The sequence below is a fragment of the Equus przewalskii genome, chromosome 11, assembly GCF_037783145.1.
Source record: "Equus przewalskii isolate Varuska chromosome 11, EquPr2, whole genome shotgun sequence".
Classification (NCBI taxonomy): Eukaryota; Metazoa; Chordata; class Mammalia; order Perissodactyla; family Equidae; genus Equus; species Equus przewalskii.
In genome coordinates, this window is record NC_091841.1 from 20,750,958 (window position 1) to 20,776,675 (window position 25,718).

The window sequence follows — 25,718 nt, forward strand, 5'->3', positions numbered from 1 at the left end:
ATCAGGAAATTGAGGGTTAGATAAGTTAAGGATGTTGTGAGGAGTTATTGGGAGGATGGGGACTCCAACCTTATTTTCCTCACTCAGCGTCCACCACACCATGCCTGGCCTGGTGGCGCAGGTCGGCTCAGGGTCCAGAATTGAGTCCGTGCCTCTTTTCTTGGCCAATTTTCCCTTGTTTTGAATTACCCTCCCCCCATCGGGGTTTGATTTATCCTGGGGACAGTTTCTGAGTAAAAGCAGCCTTTGGTGGCCTGTTGAGATGCAAACATTCCCACATCTGTTATTTCACATCCTTCTCACAACTCTGGTGCACGTGTCATCGACCCTGGGAAGGGAAGACTCAGCACAGCCAGGAAAACCCATCTTTGTGGGCATGTGGGGACAGACTGACCCAGTGCTCAGCCTTGAGGTCTCATTCCAGCTCTCCCTTCTCTTAGTTGTGGGCTTATTCCTTACACTCTCTGAGCATCATGCTGTCTGTGCAGTGTGGGGCGTTCTAAGAATTACATAGACGCAAGAGCACAGCCTAGTGAGTAGCTAAAAAATGGGCTCTGGAGCTAGATTTCCTGGGTTCAAATCCTGAGCTGTGTGATCTTCGTCAGATTGGCTTAACCTCTCTGTGCCTTAACTTCCCTGCCTATTGAAGTGGGGTTAATAATACTAAGACCTCCTGCACAGGCTGTTGGAAGGGTTAGATGGATTTATATATTGTGAGCAGTTAGAACTGTGGCTGGCACAAGGTGCGCTCTATGTGTGTTAGCAATTATAATGCGTGGATGAAGGGCCGTTGCTCATTGCTCTGTCCCCAGCATCCAGGAGAGCGTCCAACACAGAGCAGGGCTCACTATCAATGGACAGATAAACAAATAATAAACTAAATAACCAAATAAACATGCTCTTTTGCTCTCCTCCTGTTTTCTCAGCACCACCTTACCCCCATAGCAGGACTACTGGCTTCTCAGGCGGTCTGGCTCCTCGAGTCATCTGTAACCCAGTCCATTGGCCTCTCTAAACCCACTTCCCCCCTCCAAGCCCAGCTGTGGAAGCCTGGGTGGCAGGGGGATGGCGCAAGACCCAGCCCCACATGTCCCGTATTTTTCTAGTTGGCGCCGTGGGAGGCCTGCTCTCTCCTAGGCAGCTGTGCCGTCTCCTTTCCAGCTTGGCTTGAGTTGCTGGGATGAAGGACGGAAAGAGGAGGAGGCCTTGCCTGATATTTATATTTCTCAGGGAAAGGAGAAGCAACAGCTGTTAGAGCAATGGTTTCCAAATGTTGGACTGGGATTGGCTACATCTGCATTCTCTCAGTAGGAGCTTGTAAAAATGCAGATTCTTGTGCCCACAGGTGGAGATTCTGATTCAAGCCTGGAGCTCTGTCTTTTTTTTTTTTTTAAGATTTTATTTTTTTCCTTTTTCTCCCCAAAGCCCCCCAGTACATAGTTGTATATTCTTCGTTGTGGGTCCTTCTAGTTGTGGTATGTGGGACGCTGCCTCAGCGTGGTTTGATGAGCAGTGCCATGTCTGCACCCAGGATTCGAACCAACGAAACACTGGGCCGCCTGCAGCGGAGCGAGCGAACTTAACCACTCCGCCACGGGGCCAGCCCCTGGAGCTCTGTCTTTTTAAAAGCTTCTTAGTTGGATTTTAGGTACACCCAGGTTTGGGCTCGCTTATTTATTTATTTTTTGGTGAGGAAGATTGGCCTTGAGCTAACTTCCATTGCCAATCCTTCTCTATTTGCTTGAGGAAGATTGTCGCTGAGCTGATAGCTGTGGCAATTTTCCTCTATTTTTTTTGTACGTGGGATGCTGCCATGGCAGGCCTGATGAGGAGTGCATAGGTCCATGCCCAGGATCCCGGCCCATGGACCCCAGGCCACCGAAGTGGAACATGCAAACTGAACCACTATGACACTGGGTTGGCCCCTTGCTTCTTTATTTTTTCATTCCTCAACAAATATTCATTGAATGCCTACTAGTGCCAGGTTCTGAATGAAACAGACAAAGATATTTGTTCTTGTAGAGCTTAGATTCTAGAAGGGAGGGTAATAAGCGCAACTTATTTTAAAAGGTATAAGTTCCATGGGAAAAAAAAATAGAGTAGGGTAAGGGCTTGGGAGTCCCAGGGTGAGATGAGGGGTGGGCAGCAGGAGTGAATAAGATGGTCTCAGGAGTCTCACTGAAGGGGTGAGATTTGAGCCAAGACTGAAGAAGTTCTAGGAGGGAGCTAAGTAGATGTCTGGTGGAAGAGCATTTCAGGCAGAGGGAAGAGCATATGCAAAGACTCTGAGGCAGGAGCATGGCTGGCATGAAGGAGGAACAGCTAGAGCAGAGTGAAAAGGTGAGTAATGTGAGAGGGATAGGGGGATTGGGGTATGCTGGTATTTTGACTCTGAATGGACTGAGGAGCCATTCTGAATTTTGAGGTTCCGAGTGGAGGAGTGACATGGTCTGAGTTAGTTTTTGAAGGTATCCACTCTGGCTGCAGTGCTAAGAACTTACTGCATCTTTAATAAGGATAAGTAATTTCTGTAAGAAAAGGGAACTCCTCAGTGAGTGAAGTTTGGGGTCCCAGCACTGGCCCATTTAGTCCCATTTGTCAAAGCCGTAATGTATCTGCTCTTTCCTTCCACAGGGTCCCCACCGTCCCAGTGAAGAACCTCAATGGGTCCAGTCCTGTCAATCCTGCTTTGGCAGGTAAGAGAAACCCTGAGCTTGTCCTGCTTAAGATTGCAAAACGAAAGCAATAAAATAGCTAGTGACCATTTATAAAAGAGAGAGAATTTGGGTATTAATTAAAACAACGGGGCGTTTTAGGAGTTGGGTGGGAAGGGCAGGAAGAGTTTGGGGAGAATTCATTGCTAAAAGCATATCATGCTGCTGAAGATGCATGAATGAATACAAGTAGAGGGTAAGTGGAGAATTCATGAGTTACGGGAACTCTTCTGGAAGGGGAGAGAGATGGTTAATGGGGAGGGAGGGATTTAGAGGGTGTTGGGGACCTAACTCCCCAGTCCTCCCTCACTCATGCCTTGCCCTTCCAGGAATCACTGGGATCCTCATGAGTGCAGCCGGGTTGCCTGTGTGCCTCACCAGGCCACCAAAGCTGGTCCTCCACCCACCTCCCGTCAGCAAGAGTGAAATAAAATCCATCCCAGGGGTTTCCAACACAAGTCGCAAGACCACCAAAAAACAAGCCAAGAAAGGTATCAGCCTCCTTGTCTTAAGGAGTCCTGGGGGGGGTGGCTGGCCTGGTGGTGTAGTAGTTAAGTTCATGTGTTCCGCTTCGGCGGCCCAGGGTTTGCAAGTTCGGATCCTGGGCTTGGACCTACACACCACTCGTCAAGCCATGCTGTGGCAGCATCCCACATAGAAGAACTAGAAGGACTTACAACTAGGATATACAGCTATGTACTGCAGCTTTGGGGAGGGGAAAAAAAAAAGATGAAGATTAGCAATAGATGTTGGCTCAGGGCCAATCTTCCTCACCAAAAAAAAAGAAGGGGGTGGACTTCTGGGGGGTCAAAGACCTGGCTCCCAGCCCTGGCTCTGCCTCTGCCACTGAGGGTCTGTGCCTTAATTCCTGCATCTGCTAAGTGAGCCTAACTAGTATCCCCTCTGATGATTATACCAGAGTGGATTGTGTATAGATCAGATGGAGACCCTTTGAGAAATGTAAAAGTGCGGTGTACAGATATAGAGACATAAAAATATAAAGTGTGACACCAATAAATTGTGTAAGAAAGATTACGTTGGCATTGGAGCCAAAACAGGTAGATTGAAGTCCCAACTTTGTCAGTTGCAAATCGTATGATCATGAAGAGTCTCTATTTTCTCATCTTTACAATGGAGTAAAAATGCTCACAACCATTGTCCAGCGGTGTGCCCTGGAAGGCATCCATGACACTTGCGAAGTAGCCACTGTCTTGTGTCCCTCTTGAGCCTCCAGATGCTCTGGCCATTTGAACCCTTCTTCAGGAGTTCCTTCCTACCTGCCCGCAATCCCACAGCTAAGGGGTCAATACATACCTGAGCCTATCCTGGCACCCTTTGCTGCCTCAGCTCTGTAGCTGCTCTTTCTCTTTGTTGGTTAAATGTATTGACCATCACCCCTAAGTCTCCACCTTGCAAAGTTGTTGTGATGTTTCAGTGGAATCATATGTATGTTGCTCTTAGCCCAGGGCCTGGCAAGCAATAGGCTCTCAATTAACAGAAGCTTAATTCTTACAGGAGAAGCAGGGCAGTGGGAAGGAAGGGCCGGCATCCCAGCTTTTGGCTGTTACATGATCTACTTCCTCAAACACTTGTCCTACTTTTCCAGTCTATTAAAATTTCTCCACTTAAATGAACTCAATTGCCTTGCTCATAGTCTCACGGGGAATGACAGGATTTTGCACTTTCCCACTCTTCCTGTTATTATAATAGCACATATTGGAGCCTTAACTGGCAAAGTGCTAAAAGGCTGCATGTCCATTAGATCATTTAATTGTAAATGCAACCCTTTAAGTAGGTGCTATTGCTTTGCCCCATTTTATAGGTGAGCAAATGGCAGTTTAGAGAAGTTAAGAGAATTGGCCAAGGAGACACTGACCCTTTTTTCCTTCGCTGCCTTCTTGTGTGGCCATATCATCCCATCCCCTGCGTTTAGGCTGGGCTGCCTCCTATGGCTCCAGTCCCCGAAGAAATTCCAGAATCATTGCACCTGACAGGATGCTTTCCAGAGCATCCCCTTTTCCCTGCTGCTGGCCCACATCTTCTGGCAGTGACCACACCCTCAACTTCAAGCCAAGGAAGAGTATCCTGAGGCTATAGTCATTGCTTCCTGGTCTCCCATAAAAATAATATCACTCTGACGCCACGTTATAGATCAAGAGTGTGCTTAGCACATGTAAAATGATATGATAAGCCTACCTAATATTTTTAAATGTGTAACAGTTTACCTCTGTAAACTCTGTAAACACTCTTGCTTTCATTTCTGTTGTCTCATCGCATTGTTTGGGCAGGTCCAGGCTCTTCCATCTCTGTTAAAAAGTGGGTTTGTCGAAAATAGGCAAGGAGATGTCAGGGAAGTGACTGAAGGAGGTAAAGGCAGGTGTCAACACCTCCCACCTCCTCAGACCACCTCTTGCCCTCTTCTATCCTGAGTTCCCTTTCAAATTCTTATGTACAATTTCAGAATGAATGCCTCCCCTTTCCTGCTCTGAGCCTGGCTAATAACTCCCCTCTCTGACATGCCTGGCTTGACAAAGCTGTTTGATCCCTTATCTCTACCTTGCTGGCCCGCTGATCATCCTGTCTCCACAGGTAAAACCCCAGAAGAAGTGCTGAAGAAGTATCTGCAGAAAGTCCGGCACCCGCCAGACGAGGTGAGTGCGGGGAAGCAGGGCAGGGCTCAGCTTCTCCACCACCCACCAGCATTTCCTCTGCCAGAGTTTTCTGAAGGATGTTGAGGGAGCTGCTTCTAAGCCCTGACTGGACAAAGCTGGTCAGAGCAGACACCCAGGCCCCGGCTTCATGGTCCTGAGCTGCAGCTTAACCTCTCCCACCACCCCATTCAGCAAAGTGCTGATTGATTCTCAACTACCTGAACATGACAGTCTGAATTTAAGAAATACAGGATGATAAGCTATGGGAACTGACTTTAAAATGGGCTTGATGTAGAACAGTGGCTCCCAACCAGAGAGGGGATGCTACTGGCATCCAGTGGGTAGAGGCCAGAGATGCTCCTAAACACCCTACAATGCCCAGGACAGACCTTGCAGGAAAGGATTATTCTGCCTCAAATGTCAATAGTGCCAAGGTTGAGAAATCCTGTTGTTGATCTGTTTAAAATGCACACCCTCCAGTATACTCAAAATATAATACCTTTACAAAAGTTCATCTTAAATAAAGCTTGACAGTGGGTCTATCAGCAAGCATTTATTTCCTCGAAAGCCTTTGGAGGACACCAACAAAGGCAGTACATTGTCACTGCTCTCAAGATTATCTTGTTGGCTGGCCCATGTTCACCTGTACCACCACTAGGAATTATTTCAGAAATTTCTCTCTTGCGTAAAGCAAGACAAAACTATAGTTAGAGTCCCAAAGGCACATATACCCTGGTTTGTGGGCTTTCTAGAAGAGGAGCAGTAATGGCTCACCTGACCTCTGAGATCTTGTGGGAACCACTGTGGAGATGCCCTGGCCTCCTAGGCTGGGTGAGAGCTGACGACCTCTCTGCTCTGTCCCTTCCCGTCCCCAGGACTGCACCATCTGTATGGAGCGCCTCACAGCCCCATCAGGCTACAAGGGCCCACAGCCGACAGTCAAGCCTGATCTGGTGGGAAAGCTGTCGAGATGTGGCCACATCTATCACATCTACTGCCTGGTTGCCATGTACAACAACGGCAACAAGGTTAGTGCCAGTCTTTGGGGCTGCTGCTACCTCCCGTGCTAAGCCCTGGAGGAGCAAGAGCGTGGAGCCCCTATTAGGGTGGCACCCGGGTGATTTGGGGAGTCCCACAGCAACAGGAATGATGATCTTGGCTTTTCTCAGCAGGAGCAGTCCTTCACAATATTGTAATGTTGGAAACACCTGTCTTTACCTTCCCTGTGGGCTATGCTACCCAACTCGCCCCAGTCCCTACCCTGGGTGTGGTGGTCTGAGAGAGAGAATCCTGTCCCTGAGGGTTCTGAAGGGAGTGACCCATGATAATGGGCCCATGTTCAGTGTTCATTCATACTAGCATAGAAGGATTTTCCAATCACCCTTCCTTCTCTAGGGCTAGTGATTTTCAGTTATAATTCATTTTCTTTGGACAATTTCTTTTATTTATTTATTTATTTATTTTTCTGGGAGAGATTTGTGCTGAGCTAATATCTGTTGCCAATCTCCTTTTTCTTTTTTGTTTTTCCCTCCCCAAAGCCCCAGTATGTAGATGTATATTCTAGTTGTAAGTCCTTCTAGTTCTTCTATGCGAGTCACCGCCACAGCATGGCTACTGGCAGACGAGTAGTGTGGTTCTGTGCCCAGGAACTGAGCCCAGGCTGCCAAAGTGGAGCATGGCAAACTTTAACCACTAGGCCATCAGGGCTGACTCTGGACAATTTCAAAACACCCTTGATTGCCCCTTCAAAGCATTAGAGACTGTTGCCAGAGCATACCTGGTAGTCCCTTAGCATCCCACTTTTGGAGGAAGAAAGGCTGCTTGTGATGCTCATCTTGTCCATTAATGACAGCGGAGTGGAATTCCCCAATTAGAGCTGGTTTCCAGGAATCTGGGAGTATCCTCAGATGATAACTCTCTCCTTACAATGTCTGAGCCTTTTTTAAGTCATTGGCTTTTCTCCTGTTCTTTCCTGTGCCTGGAATAGTCTTCACTCCTCATCTCCATGAATTAGAATCCTACTTGTTTCTTCAGGCCCAGCTTGGACTGCATCAGAGTCTGAGATTTCCCTGATATCCACCAACTTCTTACTTACTCAAAAGAACATCTGGCTTTTGGAGGCTGCTTTTGGGGGCTGCTCTGTACTTCTCTTGCTGTGGGAAAGAGGAGAGGCAGGCTTGAACCCTGGCTTATTAGCCAAATGACGTTGTGCAAGATTTTCAACTACTCTGAGGTTTCACTTTCCATCTGGAAAATGGAGATAAAGCAATATCTAATTTATAGGGTTTTATTACTATTATTACTCAAGTTGATATTTGAATTATGTATTTTCTTCTTTGTATTATGGTTATAATCTTTTTCTTTGTCTTTATGTAGTCCTCTGATTGAAGTTGGCAAAGTGCTTGGGATCTTTCTCAGTGTCTCAGAGAGTGCAAACTCAGTCGCTGATGGACGATGCATGTCTGGATCCCCTGCCCACTTCACTGACCCTAAACTAAAAGGTTTCTTTGGGACTTTGCATTTTACGAAGTTATTTTGAGTTTAAAGGGGTTTCTTAGCACATTCATTACCTTTTTGATGACTGTATTTAAGGAGAATCTAGTACCTCCTTGCATTTATTTCCATCGTGCTTCAAAAATGTTTCTCAATTCACTATCCTTTATTCTCCTTCCCATTAATACTTTGAAGCATGCATTTTTTTATTTTCTTTACACAGAAGATGGGAGAGAGGGCCCCACAGAGAAACAGAGTGATTCACCCAAGGTCATGAAGCAAGTTAAGGCCAGAACAGAGAGTGGGACCTGGGTTTCTTGACCCAAAGCCTTGGGTTCTCGTCCTTTCATCACTTGGAGTAGCCTATGTTTTCCTGAGTACAAGCTATTCCTTTAAATGTGTAGAGCTTGAATTGAAATGTCCTGAAATAACTCCACAGAGGATCCCAGCCTTCCGGAGGAGGTGGGTGTCCTGGACAGCTTTGGTCCCAGCTGTGCGACAGCGCTTTTTATACACTTTGCTCCCTGCCCACGCATGCCTTCCTTGTCCTCATCTGCTTTCTTTTTGTGAACCTGGAATATGATTTACTGTCCAGGCTGTCCTCCAGGCTCTCCTCCCACCCATCCAGGTGGCACTTCACCAGGCCCTTCTGTGAAACCATGACTCCTTACATCACTGCATCCAGAGTCCCCTGCAGTCCCCTAACAGAGCCACTGAGGTACAGTGCAAAGCCTGTGGGATTTACGCAGACCCACTGGAGTCCCAGCCCTAACTAGCGGCAAGTCCTTTAATTTTGCTCTGCCTCAATTCCCTCCTCTGTAAAAGGGAATAATTTTTAAGGCTAATAATAATAAGACTAATATTTCTTCTCAGCTGATGTCAGAAAGTGAGGTCTAAGCAAGAAAAGAGATGTAAATTGTTGCAAGGTTTAAAATTCTATAACTAATGCCATCATTCCCTCCTCTAGTTATTTATGCAGACCTCATCCTTCATCCTTCTAAACCAATTCATAACTATTCTTTAAGGACCGTCTTCTGAAAATCATCTTCATTTACTCCAGCACATGGTGCCCAATTTCTCTTCGTCGCAGTGGTTTCCAAAACTGTCTGAACATTAGTCTCCCCACGGAAATCATAAAACTACTAATAGCATTTAGATACTCCACATGCTAAACCCTTCTTATGGATTATCTCATTGAATCCTCTGAACAGCTCACTGAGATAGGTACTCTTATTTTCCTTGTTCTATAAGGAAACCAAGCCTTAGAGAGGTTAATTAATTTGTCCATGGTCACAGAGCGGGTAGATGACAGAGCTGGGAATCAAATCCAGGCAGTTTGTCTTCAGAGTTCACGCTCTTCATCACCACACTCCATAGCCTCCCAACTCTGCCTCACTGGGCCTGGTGTGAGTCTAGGTATCTTTGGATTTCCCAAGCTTAGGAGGTGATTCTGATGTGCTGCTCTCTAGTGCTTGCTGTCGGTTCCACTCCTTCGGTACTTAGCAGTTAAATGATGATTCCCTATGAGTGCTCCCTGCCCTCTTGAGCTGGTCTCCTTCTCAAGAACAGGATCTCTCTCACCTGCCCCTTAGCATGGATCCTGGGGCTTTTTGTGGACTTTACCTCCCATTACTTTGGAGAAAGCAGAAATGGCTTCGGTAGCTAGGCAGGGAGGTTGGGAAGTTTAGTACTCATTTTGGTGCATTTTGACACCCTGGCCCTTTATCTGTGGTACGTTTTGGGGTTGGGTGGGGAGGTCATTACCAAAACTGTTTCCCAATCTGGTTCTTTTGGCTTTTTCTTCCCAGGATGGGAGTTTGCAGTGTCCAACCTGCAAGACCATTTATGGGGTGAAGACAGGTACCCAGCCTCCAGGGAAGATGGAATACCATCTCATCCCCCACTCTTTGCCTGGCCATCCGGACTGCAAAACCATCCGAATCATCTACAGCATCCCCCCTGGAATTCAGGTGAGCTCATCCTCAGCCATTGACTTTTATTGTTTTATGTTTAAATGTTTGCAGATAAATGTTTGTCTTACTCCATTCCAGTTGCTATAGCAAAATACCATAGACTGGGTGGCTTTTGAACAAAAGAAATTCATTTCTCACAGTTCCGGACGCTAGGAAGCCAAGGTCAAGGTTCAGGGTCTGGTGAGAGCCCTCTTCTTGGTTCATAGACCATCTTCTCGCTGTGTCCTCACATGGTGGAAGGGGTGAAGGAGCTTTCTGGGGTATCTTTTGTAAGGACACTAATCCCATTCATGATGGCTTCACCCTCTCAACGTAACTACCTACCAAAGGCCCTACCCCCTAATACCATCACGTTGGGGGTTAGATTTCAACATATTAATTTTGGGAGGACACAAACTTTCACTCTATAGCATTCCACTCCTGGCTTCCCAAAATTCATGTTCTTCTTGCATGCAAAATACATTCATTCCATTTCAACAGTCCCAAAAGTCTTAACTCATTCTAGTATCAACTTTAAAGTCTAAGTCCAAAGTCTTGTCTAAATATTAACTGAATCAGGTATGGGTGAGGCTCAAGGTACTATTCATCCTGAGGCAAATTCCCCTCCAGCTGTGAACTTGTGAAACCAAACAAGTTATGTGGTGGAGCCTCACCAGACGATAAATCTGTTGGCACCTTAATGTTGGACTTCCCAGCCTCTAGAACTGTGAGGAATGAATTTCTGTTGTTTCAAAGCCACTCAGTTTGTGGCGTTTTGTTATGGCAGCCCGCACTGACTATGATGATGTTACGAAAAGTTTCCTTCCCAATCTAATACCCTGTCTCACAACTTCCCCACTCTCCACCATTGTTCTTGCTTCCTTATGTATCCTTCCAGATTCTTTGTGCATTTGCAATGAAGATTGCATCCACTCCTCCCATTTTTACACAAAGGATGACATATTAGACATATTGTTCTGCACCCTGCATTTTTCAATTAACAATATAGTCTATAGATCTTTCCATGTCAGTATAAAGAGTGTTTCCTCATTCTTTCTTAGCTCTGCAGAATAATCCATTGTATAAATGTACCATAATTTATATTCAACAGTCTCCATTTGATGAGCATATGGATTGTTTTCAATTTTTTGCTACAACAAATAATACTGTAATGAATAAGCTTGTATGCATATGAGTATACCAGTAGAATAATTTTCTAGAAGCAGAATTTCTTTGTCAAATGATATTTGCATTTGTAATTTGATAGTTAGTCCTTGGATCTGATTTTTGTGGGCACTTGTTTCCTCTTCTGATTCTTTGAAAGACAATTCTAAGGAACAGACTGAGCAATTTTCCTGATAGTAAATACAAATGTGCCCCTTCCTTTACATGTTGAAGCTTTTTCTAAATGTTCTAGTGTGCTTACTGGATTCATTTATTTAACAAATATTTATTAGTTCACCCTTATTTTCTCGCTCTTCCTTGCCTTCTTCCATTTTCTCTTTTATTTAACAAAGATTTGGGGGTGGATTATGAGCCAGGTGTGTTCTAAGTTCTGAAGAAACAATGGTGAGCAAAACCTTGCCCTTCTTGAAGTCCCCATTCTAGTAGGATGAGGAAGACGATAAAGTAAACAAGTGAAAAAACAAGATATTTCCAAAGAGTGCTAAGTGATGTGGAAGAAATAAAACAGGGAGATGTGAAAGCCTGCAGAAGAATTAAATTAAAAACCATGATTCTTCTTCAGAGGACTAACCATCCAGTCAGGGAAAAATAAATATACATCACTAAGCTATAGAGCAAAAAATGATATGCGCCACCGGTAAAAGCTGTGGGAGGCAGTATGGACAAAGGCAACACAAGGCCTTCAAAGTCTGACAGAACTGGGTTCCAATTCCTGGCTGCTTCCTTATCAGCTGAGGACTTTGGATGGTCACTTGACCTTTCTGAGCTTGGTTTCTTTATCTGTACAGCCAGAAACCTAATATGCAGGGGTTTTGTAAAGATGGAGATAATGTTTGTATGTGCATATTGTGGCACCGGACACAGTACTAAGGTGCTCAATACCTAGTTTGAGTACCCTTCTTGTGAGGATAATGAGGACAGCTTATGTCTGTCCACTGGGAGGGTTGGAGGAGAACTTCTGCTGTGGGGCACTCACTATTAGGGCCTTGGAAGACATGAAGAAATGGAGGAGAGCGTTTTTAGTTGGAGGATGTAGCAGAGTTGTAGAGGAGAGAAAGTAGGGGTGTTGAAAGCCCTTAAGGAAGAGTTTTAAGAGGTCGAAGACTTGTGAAAGTGGAGGAGAAGAGGAGGGAGCGTGAAGGATGTAGAAGAGTAGGCAGTGAAGACAGATTGTGGCCAGGCCACAGAAGGTCTTGAACACCAGGGTGAGGGCTGTGGATTTTGCTTGTCAGGCTGTGGGGAGTCCCTGGAGGTTGTTGGGCATGTGATTAGGATTATGGAAAGTCGTGTGATTGAGATTAGGCTTTAGAAAGTCAGTCTGGCGAAAGAGTGAGTGAGGGATGACCTGACAGACCAATTAGGAGACCACTGTAATAGTTCAGGCTCCAGCAATGGGGCCTGAATAGGGAGGGGCCAGGGGCAAGGGAGAGCAAGATATGGTTGGATGCGGGGGCAGGCAAGACTCCTGGAATGATTCTAGGCAGCTAGTTGGGGTAATAGGGACATGAATGAAAATTTGGGAGTCAGGAGAAACAGCTGATGGCCTTGGTGGGAGGTAGAACAGACTGAAGTAGGCAGAGGTCAGGATGGGGCAACCGTTTTGGAGGATGCTCTTTTTCCCAGCCTCCAGGACTGAACAACAGAGAGCCTGAAGGGTATAGAGGTGCCTGCAGGCTGCCCATGGAACTGCCACAGCTCCTCCAGGAAAACTCAAGCTTATATCAAGGCAAATGCATCTCTCCACTGTCATTACAGCCACTCTGTAGACCCAACCCAGAAAGTCAATATCTGCGCTCTCAGTGCCATGTCCATCACTAGAGACTCCAGGGACCAAGAGCTTTGGCTTCCTGGAGGAGTTGAGACCTTTAAGCTCTGCCTTCACTGCAGAGAACTGTTTCTTGGGGGAGAAGCTCAGCTGGGCAGAGTCGTGACTGCTCAGTTTAGCAACATGCTGGGAGCACACAGCCTTGCTGGGTCACTGCCAGGCAGGCATCTGAGTTGGCCACACAGCTGGCACTCTCAGGCAGGAGAGGAGAAGGCAGAGCTGTGGTTGGAATTGGCCCTTCAGTCCGGCAGCCTGGCTTAGAAACAGCCATGGCCATGAGAATGTGGTCAATGTGGAGTGATTTCATATGAATATGAAATTCAGAACTGTCACGTCCTGCATCACCAGGAAGACATTACATTGTTGCCTCTTTGAGCTCACAGTCATCTTCCCCTTCTCTGTAACCCCACTGCACTTATCATAGTGCTCAATTTGCCAAGTTATAGATGATCTTGAACCATGCTATTAAAAAAATTATCACAGAATTTTAAAGTCATTTTGGAACCATTGTCCATAATAAGAGAAAGTGAAAAATCTGTTTTCTTACAGTTTTGTTATTCATTCATTCACTCATGCGCTCATTCATTATTTAGCCAGGATATATTTTCTGATCATCTCTATGAGAGCTTGTGCCAGGAGCTGCATGGAATTATCAATATTAAATCGGTTTCATCTAGAAGAGAATTTAAAACAGAGTTCCACAGACCTTAAGGGAGTCAGGGATGCTCAGAAGTTATAGACAAATATTTGTGCATGTGTGGGAAATACGTGTATTGGTGGGAGAAAATCCCCCACTTTTCATGAACTTCTCAAAGGGGCCTGTGGACCCTTTCTGGACTCTGATTAGAAAGCCTGGTTTCTGGCTAAATTCTGCTTTAGTTTCTTTCTGAGACTGCTTTTTAGTAGGAGTATTGGGTGATGACAGTTGAAATGTTGTTAGAAGATTTTTAGTCTCAAATATCCCGATCTATATTATTAAACAAGAAAACAAGTAAAAACACACGAGGACAACAGAGAAAATTCACAAGAATTATTCAGAAAATTCTGATTGCATGGCTCCTAGCTCAGAGGCACTTTTGTTATTCTGAGTAGGGTAGAGGTAAAAAGGCCAGAGTATGCCTCAGGAAGGCTGGATTAAGTTTTGACAAAGCAATTGACCTTATGAAAGTCATCTAACCTCTTGGGCTGTAATTTTCTTCTTTTGTAAAACAAAAGAACCAGAATAGATGATGATGATGAAAAACATTTACTGAGCTCTTTCTATGCACCAGGCTTCATGCTCACTTAACATTTACAGTAGTCCCACAAGGTAAGAATTCACATCCTACCTATTTAACTTAGGGAACCAATGCCCCAAGAGTGGCTCCAGCTAATACAGCTGGGAGGCAGCAGGTCTGGTTTAAACCCAGGTCTTAGGACTCCAAAGCGCATGTGTTAAATGACTACTCCCGCTGCTGTTCCGGTCTGTTCTCTGTCTATACTCTTGGGCCGTTATTATTGTCATTATTTGAATTAGTCACAGCCTACACCCCCTTCCTTAGAAATATTTTGAAAAATGTCCTTCACTTTCTTTCTTTCTGCTTTTAGGGGCCAGAACACCCGAATCCTGGGAAGAGTTTCAGCGCCCGTGGCTTCCCACGACACTGTTACCTTCCGGACAGCGAGAAAGGGAGAAAAGTAAGGGCTGGGGGGCGCGGTGTTCAGGGTAGAGCTGAGGAACTTAATTCTATGTTAGGGCACCGAGTTGTGCTTCCTGCGGTGCACAGGCTAAAGAGAACTGGGTCTCTTTTAACTCTGGATGTACATGGTAACAAGGTCATATTTGAGTCAACTGTAGGTAAGAGTGGATATGACTAGGACTCTTTTTGCAGGGTGGTGGAAGTCAGAGCTTTTGGTTTTTTCCTGTCCTGGATATTACTGGCAATAATTCACATATTTTAGGACCCTTTCTCTAGGGCTTTGCTGCTTAACAGCTGGTCCTGGGAGCAGCACCAGTGGCAACACCTAGAAGCTTGATAGAAATGCAGAACCTAAGAAACAACTTCATTTTAATAAGATCCCAGGTGATCTGACAGCACATTAAAGCTTGAGAAGCATTATTCTGGCGCAGCAATCTCAATTTGTGGGAGACTATTTTCTTTTTATGTACTTTCTATTCTTCGACTTTTCCCAAAAGGGCAGAGGGAAAAACCATTGGGTTTCTGGATTCCTAGTGATGCATGGTCAGGTGTAGTGGTTTAATGAATTCTAAACTTAGAATAAAAATTTCTTATTCATTTTTCTATGGATAAGGCCAGAAAATCATTGGGTTTTCAAAACCTTCTCTGTTCTCAAAAGAGATAAGAACCATTGATCTAAGTGGATATTGTATCCTTTCTTGTGGGAGTGCTGGGGAAAATGTTGGACAAGAGGTATGTTTTCATTTGCTTTCTCTGGGTCATGCTATGTACCAACCAACCTCTGAATCTCAGTGGCTTACTTCAACAAATATTTATTTCTCATGCACTTTGCATGTCAGTTGCTGTGGCTCGGTTGCTGCTATAGGACAGCTCAGTCTGCCCCATATGGCTTCCTGTTCCGGCATCGCGGTCAAAGGAGCAGCTGTTCCATGGTCCATGCCCTTCTCATGGAAGGCAGCAGAGGACCAAGAGAGAATCCAAGTGGAATTGTGCATGAGAGCTGCTCCTGGAAGCTTGTTACTTCCATTCACATTTCACAGGCCCCAGCAAGTCATGGGCAAATGAGACAATGAATGGGGTCATAAACTACCTATAGGGAGCCCCCTCGGGTCTCATGGCAAAGGATATGGATACCTTCTCTGTTGATATACCTCAAATCCTCTCCTCCCTCGGAGACTCAGCTCAGACAGAGCCACCTCCATGAAATCTATACTGATCCCCATCTGAGAGTCAACAGAGTAATGATTCAGACCACGGACTGTAGAGTCAGGGAGTCCTGAAATCAAGATCCTCTTTTGCCACTTACTAGCTGAATGACCAAGGCAAGTCTTTTATCTCTGAGCCTGTTTCCCTGTCTGCAGAAAGGTGATAATCAGAATACTCATCTTATCCAATTATTATAACCACTACATGACCCAATGCTTGGCACTTATTAAGTAAACACTCAGGAGATGGTAGCTCATTGTTTTAATGTCTGCTGTTATAATTACTACTACTATTATGCCCTGTTTGCAGTAGTTCAGTTTTGAATCCAGTACGTTTTTATTGGGTGCTTCTTCATGCTGGACAGGGTGTTAGGCATTTATCTTGCTCAACAAAGATTTTTCTTTATAATTTAGCTGAGTTAGGACATTCTGCAAGCCCTAACACCTCTTGGGCCTCACCTATAAAATAGAGACAATAGCACCTGCCAGACCTGCCCCAAAGTGTGGTTGTGAGGACCAGCTGATCAAATAAATATGAAATAACCTGGAAGCAGTCAAGGTACTTCAACCATGTCACTGGAGAAAAGTTCTACAACTTTAACTGTGGGTAAATTAATACCACATTCAGGTGGTGATGGTAGAGGAGCTTCAGAAGATCTCAGATCCTAAATGCCTTGAATTCCTAGATCCTGTCTTTTAAAATACAGCTGTGATGTTGGTAGCTAACAGTTGTTGAGTAGTGTCTGCCAGGGACTGCCTCCTAAAATGTTCACAACCTTTGGAGGCAGATTGGACCATTGCCAATTTATAAGTAAGGAAATTAGAGAGGTGATATAACTTGCCTAAGGTCACAGTTAGTCAGTGACAGAGCCAAGAGTTAACCTGCAGGTCCCTGACTCCACACCCAAATCTCTTTCTAGTCACTATGCTGCTTAGGGCATCATGATGCAGGAAGGCGTGAGACCCTTAGGAGACTCTCTACCATCCATGGGATAGTCTTTGACTGACACTAAGTATCTGTCTTTGGTGTTCTACCTTTACTGTCTTAGGTTCTGAAGCTGCTACTTGTGGCCTGGGATCGCCGCCTCATCTTTGCCATTGGTACCTCCAGCACCACGGGCGAGTCAGATACCGTCATCTGGAATGAGGTCCACCACAAGACAGAGTTTGGCTCTAATCTCACTGGCCATGGCTACCCAGATGCCAATTACCTGGATAATGTGCTGGCTGAACTGGCTGCCCAGGGCATTTCTGAGGATAGCACTGCCCAGGAGAAGGACTGAGCTACAAGGGCTTTGGGGTGGAGGGGCCGTGGGGACCACAGGGCAGGAATTGGGGAGAGTCAAGGTAGAAGTTGGTGCCATGCCCTCCTGACTCCCTCATCTCCTCTCCTGTCCTGTCTCCATCCCTTATCCCTCCCAGCCACAGGGAGGAGCCAGATTGAATAAGGTGATGTCATTCATAAACCTCATCCATCACAAAGGGGGCATGGGATGAGGGCCATCCTCGGTCCGTTCCCATGGAGTTTTCGGTGCTGGGTAGGCAAGAAACCCCACCCCCCTGCATCCCCTTAAGTGGGGGCATGGTCAGCACACTTAGGGTGTGGACAGTGCATGGGCACTCCATACCCTGGCCTTGTGAAGCCTGAGGTTCAGTGCCTCAGCTGGCTTCTTGCTGCTTCCACTCTGCTTTGAGAGCGGAGTATCTGCTTTTCTCTCCTCCGCTGGAGGTGAGGAGCTCTCACTGTGCAAGGTTGGGGGGTAAAGGGGTGAACCGCTAAACTGCTGTGACATCAGAAATCGATGCCTCGGTGTACAGCGAGGAAGTACTTCTTGCCAAGAGGGTCAGGGAGGCAAAGTCTTCTAGGAGCCCGCTCAGCTCTCATGATAGTCCTTGGCTTCCCTGGGCCCTCCCTCCTCCTCACACCTTTGACCGTCCAAAGAGGCATCTGGTTCTCTTGTGCTGATGGATGGACTCTGGGATTCCTCTCTGGGGTGGCATCTTGTGATGTTTCTAGCCCCTCTCTGATCAGACCAGAGCCTGCATCCCACTTAGCATCTGAACTGTCCTCAGGGAGAGGAGCCCATAGCCTTCTTCCCAACTCATCCCAGACCAGCTCAAAGATTCCATGAGTTTCATCAAGTCACTGTGAGTAGAGCTCATTCTGGGCTCTGTGCCATCTGTGTATGTGCATATATATGTGTGTGTGTGCGGTGTGCGTGCGCACAACAGGACTGGGTTGGTGGAGAGTCCCATCATGTTCCCACACTGTTTTGCAAGATGTTAAACCCCAGTTCTGATGGGGACCAAACAGCCAGGCTGTGGTCCCCTGACTTCCCTCACCATTTACCATAGTAAATTTGGACCCTGACAGAGATAGAACTGTGCTTTGGGAGATGTGTAAGATGAGGCCCTTTCTATATCTCTTTCAAGGTTGGATCTCCATCCAGTCTTATTTCTATGAAAGCTTCAATCTGTCTCCATGCAAATTTGCTAGTCAGAGCCCAGAGGTGGTGCTGGGTCCCATATCTCCCTCATCTATTACAGATTGATCTAGAGCATGGAGGGAGCCTCTTTAGCTCATTCCTAATAGGGTAAGACCATATTATGGTCCAGTCCAACCTACGTCAGGGCTGTGTTCCAAGACCCTTTCTATCTTCTCCCCAACAGTCCTCTTGCCTTTGGCTCCCATTAAGGAAAGTACTGGGGGTCAGGGAGGAGAGAAGGGGGATCAAGAAGGGAAACTCAATTCCCCCTTTGAAAGTGGGTTCTTTGAACTATGTGTTTGGGGGAAGTTCCTCTGGATACTAATTTGAATTTATATACCTCATATTTTGGGGGTTTGACGTTATATATATATGCATATATATTTCATAATATTAGGAAGGTTTTTGATGCTAGAAAAATTGAAACAAAAGAACCTTCAAAAATGGTACTTAAGTTAGAACTGAAAGCCAAGCTTTCCTGAGAGCTAGCTCCAGAGCTGCTTGGTGTTAAGCCTGCAGCAGTTTTGACGTTAGTGTGGCCAGTGGGTTCACTTGAGTGTCACCCAGTTTCTCAGGACACACTGGTGCTGAGCCTTTCCTCATTTTTCAAATGGCTGTAGGGATCTTAACTGGCTCCAGCAGAGGGAGCTCTGATAGGAGGAATTGTCCCTGCCATCTTAGTTCTAGTCTTCCCCATCAGTCGGCAGCCATTTTATCTCACCAGCAGACCAGAAGATTGGTCCTGAGTTCACTGCACCATGGGGCAGATTCCTGCCTCAGTTGGGAAGGAAACATCTGAACTCAAGGAAGAGACATACCTGCAGTGTTTAATGTCATGCCCCGTGCCCTTTGCTAGGCTACCATGTACCAGAGAAGATTGGAGAGCCTCATTGTAGGCCTAATACCATCTCCACCTTCAGTGCCCTGGTCAAGTATCTGCTGAGATTCTCACCCACAGGGATGAGGAAATAGACTGAGGATCAGTGAGTAGAAACACACAACTGTGCAGTAGGAGATGGGGAAGAAAAGAAGACATGCTTTGACAACTGGCAGTGGGCAGTGGGGAGAGACTGATTTCCTTGCACCAGGCAGAAGAAAGGTATATATGGGGAAGTGGATGGCCAAGAGCAGAAAGAAGAGACCCAGACTGCGTGTAAGGCAGGCAGCCTGACAGGGGCAATACCACTTTGATAGTAAGTCTTCATACCTTCAAGTCTTTCCCTCTAGGATGTTGACTGTCGCTGTGCCCTGTTTCTCTTCCTCTCTGAGGATGCTCTTCTTGTGGGACTTTCTGGGCAGAAGGGATCTTGAATTTCCTTTCTAACACTGTGCCAGGCAAGACAGGGGGCCTTCGTCTTCCCTTTCTCTTGTGCCAACCTGGAAAGGCACAGTCTTGGGTTCAGCGAGAACCCTGCCAGCAGAGGCCCTGTGCATCTAACAATTTGACACAGGATGTTTTCCCACCAGAAGCCCTGCTGTGTTCTTTGGCCTATACAGGGAATTCCATGCCCTTCCTTTCATCGTCTTAGCACCAGCAGCCTAGTTTCTCCCTTCCTGAGTCTCCAGGGACAACAGATGGGATTGAATGTCTCCAAACCCTGACAGATGCTCATCCTTTAAAGGTAAATTGTGTATATGTGGTCGTGTGTGCCTTTGTGTTTTCATCTCCCTCCTTCCCCCTTTTGTAAAACTTGGACTTCTCTGTCGTTTCATACTTGATCAAAAGTACTCGTCCTGGTATTGCACTGTTGTGCACATGAGATGTTAGGGGAAGTCCTCGTGAGGTACAAGAAAGGGCCTGTCCCCTTTCCTTGTCTGTGGTTACTGGCATTTGAGTGGTGGAGGGGGGTTTCTGGGAAAGGGCAGGTGAATGTCCTGTTGTCTGTAACTGGTGTGTTTTGAAGTCCTTGGTGTTGCTCTGTGAGAGGACATCGCCACCTGGTGCTCATGAGGTGTATGTGCAGAACAATAAATGGCAAATGAACAACCATAAATTGCTGTTTAACCTGCTTTCTATAGATCAGGGCACCTATCTGTGAGGCATTTGGGATACCTCCCTGAGTCTGTAAGGAACCACAAAACCTTCCGTTGGAGGGAGGGGAAAGTCCCTTTGCTCTATTTTTTTTTTTTTCTACATCTTTTCTAACCACACATTTGGCCAAGGGACCTGGCTTGACTTCTTGTTCCTCTGAAGCAGCGGACCACATGGCAGGGAAATAAGTAAGTGAACCTTTGGGGGAAAGACCCTCTTAAAAACCGCGAATGTTAGCTTCCTAAAGTTCTCTTTACCTGACCACGATATAGTGTATGTGTCAATAGTTTACAGGCTGTTGTTTTTCAAATAAGTGTTTAGCATTAATCCTGATACTAACGAGAACACAAAAATAAAACGCAAGTGCAAAGCTGCCTTTGTCACCCAGATGTGTCTCTATATCTCATAGTCCACAGAGTGGTTTCCTTGGCAGCCAGGATTAATCTTTCCACAGACCTCAACCTGCGTTCACCAGTCAGGAAAGTGGAGCCCATGAACCCCTCCCCCGGCCCCCATCAGGGTCCTAACTTTGTCAAACGACTTGAGTGTAAACTGGAAACTCTCACGTTCTGATTTCCTCTGGATGAACAGTCAGACAGAGTGTTCCTTAAATACATATTTTAATGCATATTTATGTGAAATTTTGGTATCAGAAATACAAGTTTGTGAAGAGCTTTTTATTGCAATGGGCAGTTACTGCATGAAAAGTGTAGGAGCCTATAGACTATACTCCATCTCTCTGACTCAGTAATCTTCAAAGAATTCATGGGAAAGTTAGTATTTGCAGAAAAGTGGTTAGCTTTGCTGAAACCTACCCACAAAACACCCAGAGGTTTAGGGGAACATTTTAATGCTTCAGAGGCAGGGTTAAGTGAAGAGGTTGTAGACATCAGTGTCACTGGCTGAATAGCTGGGAGAGCAGGGCTCAAATTCTGTGATTCACTTCTCTTCTCCATACCGCGGTGGGAGATGGATGCATATCCTCCCATCTTCCCACAGGCCGGGATGCTTCAAGCTTCTCAGGAGGACCTATTGTAAGCCTAAACTCTTGATTGTGAATGTTAACCAGGAGAGGACAAATTATCCTTCATAGAAGATAACTCGCTTATGACATTTGATTGGTTACGAAATGTTGTGGAGGGACATTAGTAGATTCACCCCAATAATTACGGTTAGGTGAGATCAGTATTAAAATTGGGCAAAGCCCCAAATGTTAGGTGACAATCATGCATCCCACCAGGTGCCCCCGGGAAGTCACACTGGAACTGAAATAAATGTGTCACAAATGGTGTTGGATGCCTTTTTCATTTCGTATAAAAACATGGATCTGATCAAGTCAGCCCCCATTCTGGTGGGAAAAGTAAAGGTGGGGTACATAATTGGTGCTTTCTACTCTGTTTTACTTTTAAGGAAGAAGAGATAGTTAGGGGTGGGCTTACTTTGACTTCTTGCATTTTTCCTTGTCTCCCACCCCCAGGAAATTGCAGACTTCCCATTAGAATGTGGGAGGGGTGTGTGTGTGTGTGTGTATGTGTTTGTGTGTGTGTGTATGTGTTTGAGGGGGTTGTGTGCATGTGATGGGAGGACAGGAAGAGTAAGGGCCACTCATGGACTAGAAAGGGGTTGTACTTTGCTAACACAGACAGGAAACTGTAATGCTTGATCTATCCAAATCTATGGCTCCTTTCTTTGCCCCAATTATGATGAGTTAAGAGGAAGAAACCAGGTAGTTGGTTGTGGGTAAGAATTCCAATTTCCGCTTAGCACCAGAATCTTTTCCAGGTTTTACCCTTTCTTCATTCACTCTGTCTCTAAACAATTCCCACCCCATTGACCTCCTAATGAAAATTTATAAGTTAAAATATTTTCTGAGAACTTTATGACACTAGCCTGAAGTCCAAGAGAGGCCTGCTCTAAGTCAGTCCTGACCATGGGGAAGTTGGAAAAAGTGGGCTTGGTACAAGCAACATCTTTCTGTTCAGATGATGTTGAGATGACCCAGAGGAGAGGCCACAATCCGTTAATACGGAACCCTCAAAGCTGAAAAGCAGTGGCCAAGCAGGACTTCCTGTGTCTTCTGGGCATCCAGTCAGCCTCCATGAACATGAAAGTCAGACAGCTTTTTAAAAAACCAAACAGTGGAAAGGTAGCATATAAAGGCAGAAATTCTTGCAGCTCATGAATTGAAAACCACGGCCGACCTCAGACTAAATCCGTAGTGTCGGAATCCAATGTCAACATTCTCCCACCTCTCTTTTTACACATATAGATTCAGATGAAGATAATTCATGACACACACAGAGAAAAGACACCCCCCTTCCTGCTTTAGTCCCTGCGATGACTTTTGCTTAGAAAGTCACAGCTGTTCCCCAACCCCAACCTCAAATTTGTCCATGTACCTCTGTTAATTTCCTGGCCCAGAGACCTGAGGAAGTCACAAAATTATACTCGCTTTTTGTTGCGCTTGCCACTTCAGTAGTTAGGATGGCAGAAGTAGAGAGAGAAAGAATGAAAGTCATCCTTGAAGCTCTGGCCGGAGATGAGAAATAGTTTCTTGGGAGAGATTCAGGCTGGACTCTGCTCCTGCTCTTGGTCAGGCATGTCTCTAGTCTCTGCAGTGCCTGGAGCCAAACTCTGCCTCTCCTCCTCTAATGCCTGGTATTCCCTCTTCTTGTACTTGCGGGTGCCGTAGATGGCCAGAGTGATGACAGCTGCCAGGGCGGCGGTGACCCCCACTGTGATCCCAGCTGCTGCTCCTCCTGACAGACCACTATCATTCCCATGGATGACCGTCATGGCCCTGCGCAACTCTAAGGGCTCTCCCAGCCTCCACTGCTGGGTCTGGGAATCTTTAATCCAGGAACTTGCAGTCTCAATATTAGTCACTATGACTGTGTTGGTGGCAGCCTGACTCATGAGGGGTGGCCGACTGTAAGGTGGGAGCCTGACGGGGGGCAGTGACCCTCCTGTAAAAAGCCCAGCCTTGACACAGTAGGACACTTGGCACCCATCACTGATGACGGCTAGGTGTTGGCTGAAGCCCCCGGGACACTTTTTTAGAGAAGGTGCCCCTATATCTCTGGATATGGCAGAATCCATCAAGGGGTTCCCGACTGCACAGCTAAAGAACCCACCAAAGGGGACCGAAAACCTATATCCCGACTCAAAGTCCTGAGAGGCACATACCTTGAGGTTTTCAAAAAGTCTCAATGGAATATAGCCAGCTGGGCATGACTGTGCATTTGTCAAAGGGTTTATGCTCTTACCACTGAAGAGGCCCCCGAAAAGTAGTCCTGAGTTTTCTGGTACTTGGCCAGTGGCCGCACACCAAAAAGCCCTAAATTCGGCCTTTGCCACCCGGAACACATCTTCACACACCGTCTTGCAGAAGATGAGGAGGGTGCACTTCCGTTGGCACTCCAGGTGGTTGTAACCCTCCTCATGGATCTGGGACAGCAGGTGGATTGGGGAGTAGCCAGAAGGGCAGGAGAAGTCGCCAGTGAGTGGGTTCTTCTCCTCCAAGTTTTGGCAGAGTTGGACAACATCATTTCCTGAGAACTGGGTGCATTCCTGATAAACTCCACCAAAGGAGAAATTGGTCATTTTCCCCTCGCAAGAGCCATCGTCAGTGTTGGCCTGAAAATTGAAGTTGGGTGAATCGAGATCTGTGCATCCAGGGTAGGTGTTGAACATGTAATAACGTCTCACAGCAGCTTCCACCGTCTTAGACAACTTCTTCACCAAGGGCCCCGGCAAATCAGGCAGCGTGTCGGGGTTGATGAAGAAATATAGAGGCAGTCCAGCACGGTCTACGGCCACCAGGTGGTTGGTGATGCCCTGTTGCCAGGCCTGGAGGGTGATGCCTGGGTAAAAAGGAACCCCTCCAATGCTTTGCACTCTGGAGTTGGTTCGGTTTGAGATGTAGCTCTTGGTGAAGGTATTCTGTGACGTGTAATTCTCCTCAAATTTGGAGCTCACAATGTTTAGGAAGGCAACTCCAGCAGATGCAGTTATTGCACTATGGCTGCTCTGGCTATCCTGCAGCAAGGAGGTTCTGATGTGGTCCTCCTGAATGAGAGCAGCCCCAGCGTCCACACTGATGATGACATGGGTGCCATAATTGAGAACCAGGAGTTCTGCCAAATAGGTGGCCATCCGTGTCTGGTTGTTCTCCAGACGGTCACAGATGTCTATGAGCTCCTTCTTAAACACCCTGCTTAGTTCTGAAGCTGGGTTGATTTTAACTGTGTATAGCAGGTTTCTTACCTGAACCCGGGTAGTTATAGCATGGTCCTTCACCTGAAGGGTCTTCATCCTCTGGAATTCAGAGGAGAACTTGCCATTGACTTTGGAAAAAAGGGAGAGTTCCAGGTTGATGGAGTAGGAGGTGCTGCTCTGGTAATTCACCCAGGAATCCAGGATTTCTGAGTTCATCTCCAGGTTGCTCTGTTTCTGGGGAATGGTGAATATTTCATCGGGGATGATGTACTGTCCGTCCTCTGTGGTCCTGCAGTTGGTATACGTCAAGTCCATCACCCGTCCCATGTCCACATTCCGCAGATTATCCCAGCCCCCTCCAGGTAAGACTTCCAGAACAGGTAGTTTTAAGGCATCCTTGCAGTTTTGAAATCCAGCCTCATCTCTCTTTTCCAGAGGCTGCTCCATTTTAGCCCATGCTGCCGCTGCCCAGAAGAGGATGGCACCCCTGACGCTGTTCATGGCTCAGGCAGCCCCAGCTCCACGCCAGCCCTAAGCAGTGGGCCAGTGAGCTTGGTGCAAACTGAACCAAAACGAAAGAAAGCAGTTGCTGAAACAAAAAAGTTCAACAGTTCTCTTAAAGCCACCAGTTCCTCTTTAGGCTAACCTAATTGCAAAATGGGGAAATGAGAGTTGATTGGAATACTAAGGTCTGTTAGGACTTTGAAATAATATGTTGTGATAGATTTGCAAACACAGCCCTATATCCTCAACAGTTAGCTACCCTGCCTGAACCCCACCTCCCCACAGCCCCGGGCTGCAGCAGTGTGGGCACTCAGAAGTGCAAACACATACCTTACTGCTTCCTCCCAGGTAGCTTTCCAACTTTGAAAGAAAGTTTTGATTTTGCTTTTTTGTTTGCTCTCTTGATGTTTCAAATTTTTCCTGACTGTTCTCTCCTGGGACTCCAATACCAGTTTCCTTTTACCATAAATGCAGAGGTGAATGGCAACATCACCCTTGCTAGGACACCCTGCCTTGGCCATACTTTGGCTAGCTGTAGGTCAAGGCCAAGGCCTCGGTTTCCCATTCACCTGAGGGTGAATGTTGTTCATGCAGAAGAAAGAAGTGAAAATCTTGGACACAAGTCCTGTGGAGTTTTATTGTTATAAGCCCTAATAGTCCTGACATTTAAGATGCCATTATCTGGGGCAGAACTGAACGGGTCTGAAGAGGATTCCATTGGCTATACGCTGGGAACCTCAGTCTGCACTGTCCTTGGCGTGCAGAGTGAAAGCA

At 46.2% G+C, this 25,718-nt stretch overlaps 2 protein-coding genes across 4 annotated transcripts in view; one reads left to right on the top strand and one right to left on the bottom strand.

The window, feature by feature from the left end:
• Positions 1–20,184, top strand: part of DTX4 (deltex E3 ubiquitin ligase 4) — a 34,679-nt gene extending 14,495 nt beyond the window's left edge. For all 3 annotated transcript variants that reach the window (XM_070563997.1, XM_008529196.2, XM_070563998.1), the window contains exons 3-9: positions 2,635–2,696; positions 3,044–3,205; positions 5,304–5,365; positions 6,241–6,393; positions 9,667–9,828; positions 14,408–14,497; positions 16,754–20,184. In XM_070563997.1, coding sequence (XP_070420098.1) covers positions 2,635–2,696; positions 3,044–3,205; positions 5,304–5,365; positions 6,241–6,393; positions 9,667–9,828; positions 14,408–14,497; positions 16,754–16,987 — 925 coding nt within the window. In that variant the 3' untranslated portion in view covers positions 16,988–20,184. The remainder of the gene's footprint in view (positions 1–2,634; positions 2,697–3,043; positions 3,206–5,303; positions 5,366–6,240; positions 6,394–9,666; positions 9,829–14,407; positions 14,498–16,753) is intronic.
• A 641-nt stretch (positions 20,185–20,825) lies between these two features.
• MPEG1 (macrophage expressed 1) lies at positions 20,826–25,120 on the bottom strand. The gene has a single exon (XM_008529197.2). It carries the CDS (start codon positions 24,939–24,941, stop codon positions 22,788–22,790), a length of 2,154 nt encoding a protein of 717 aa, XP_008527419.1. The 5' UTR covers positions 24,942–25,120; the 3' UTR covers positions 20,826–22,787.
• Positions 25,121–25,718: the final 598 nt, after the last annotated feature.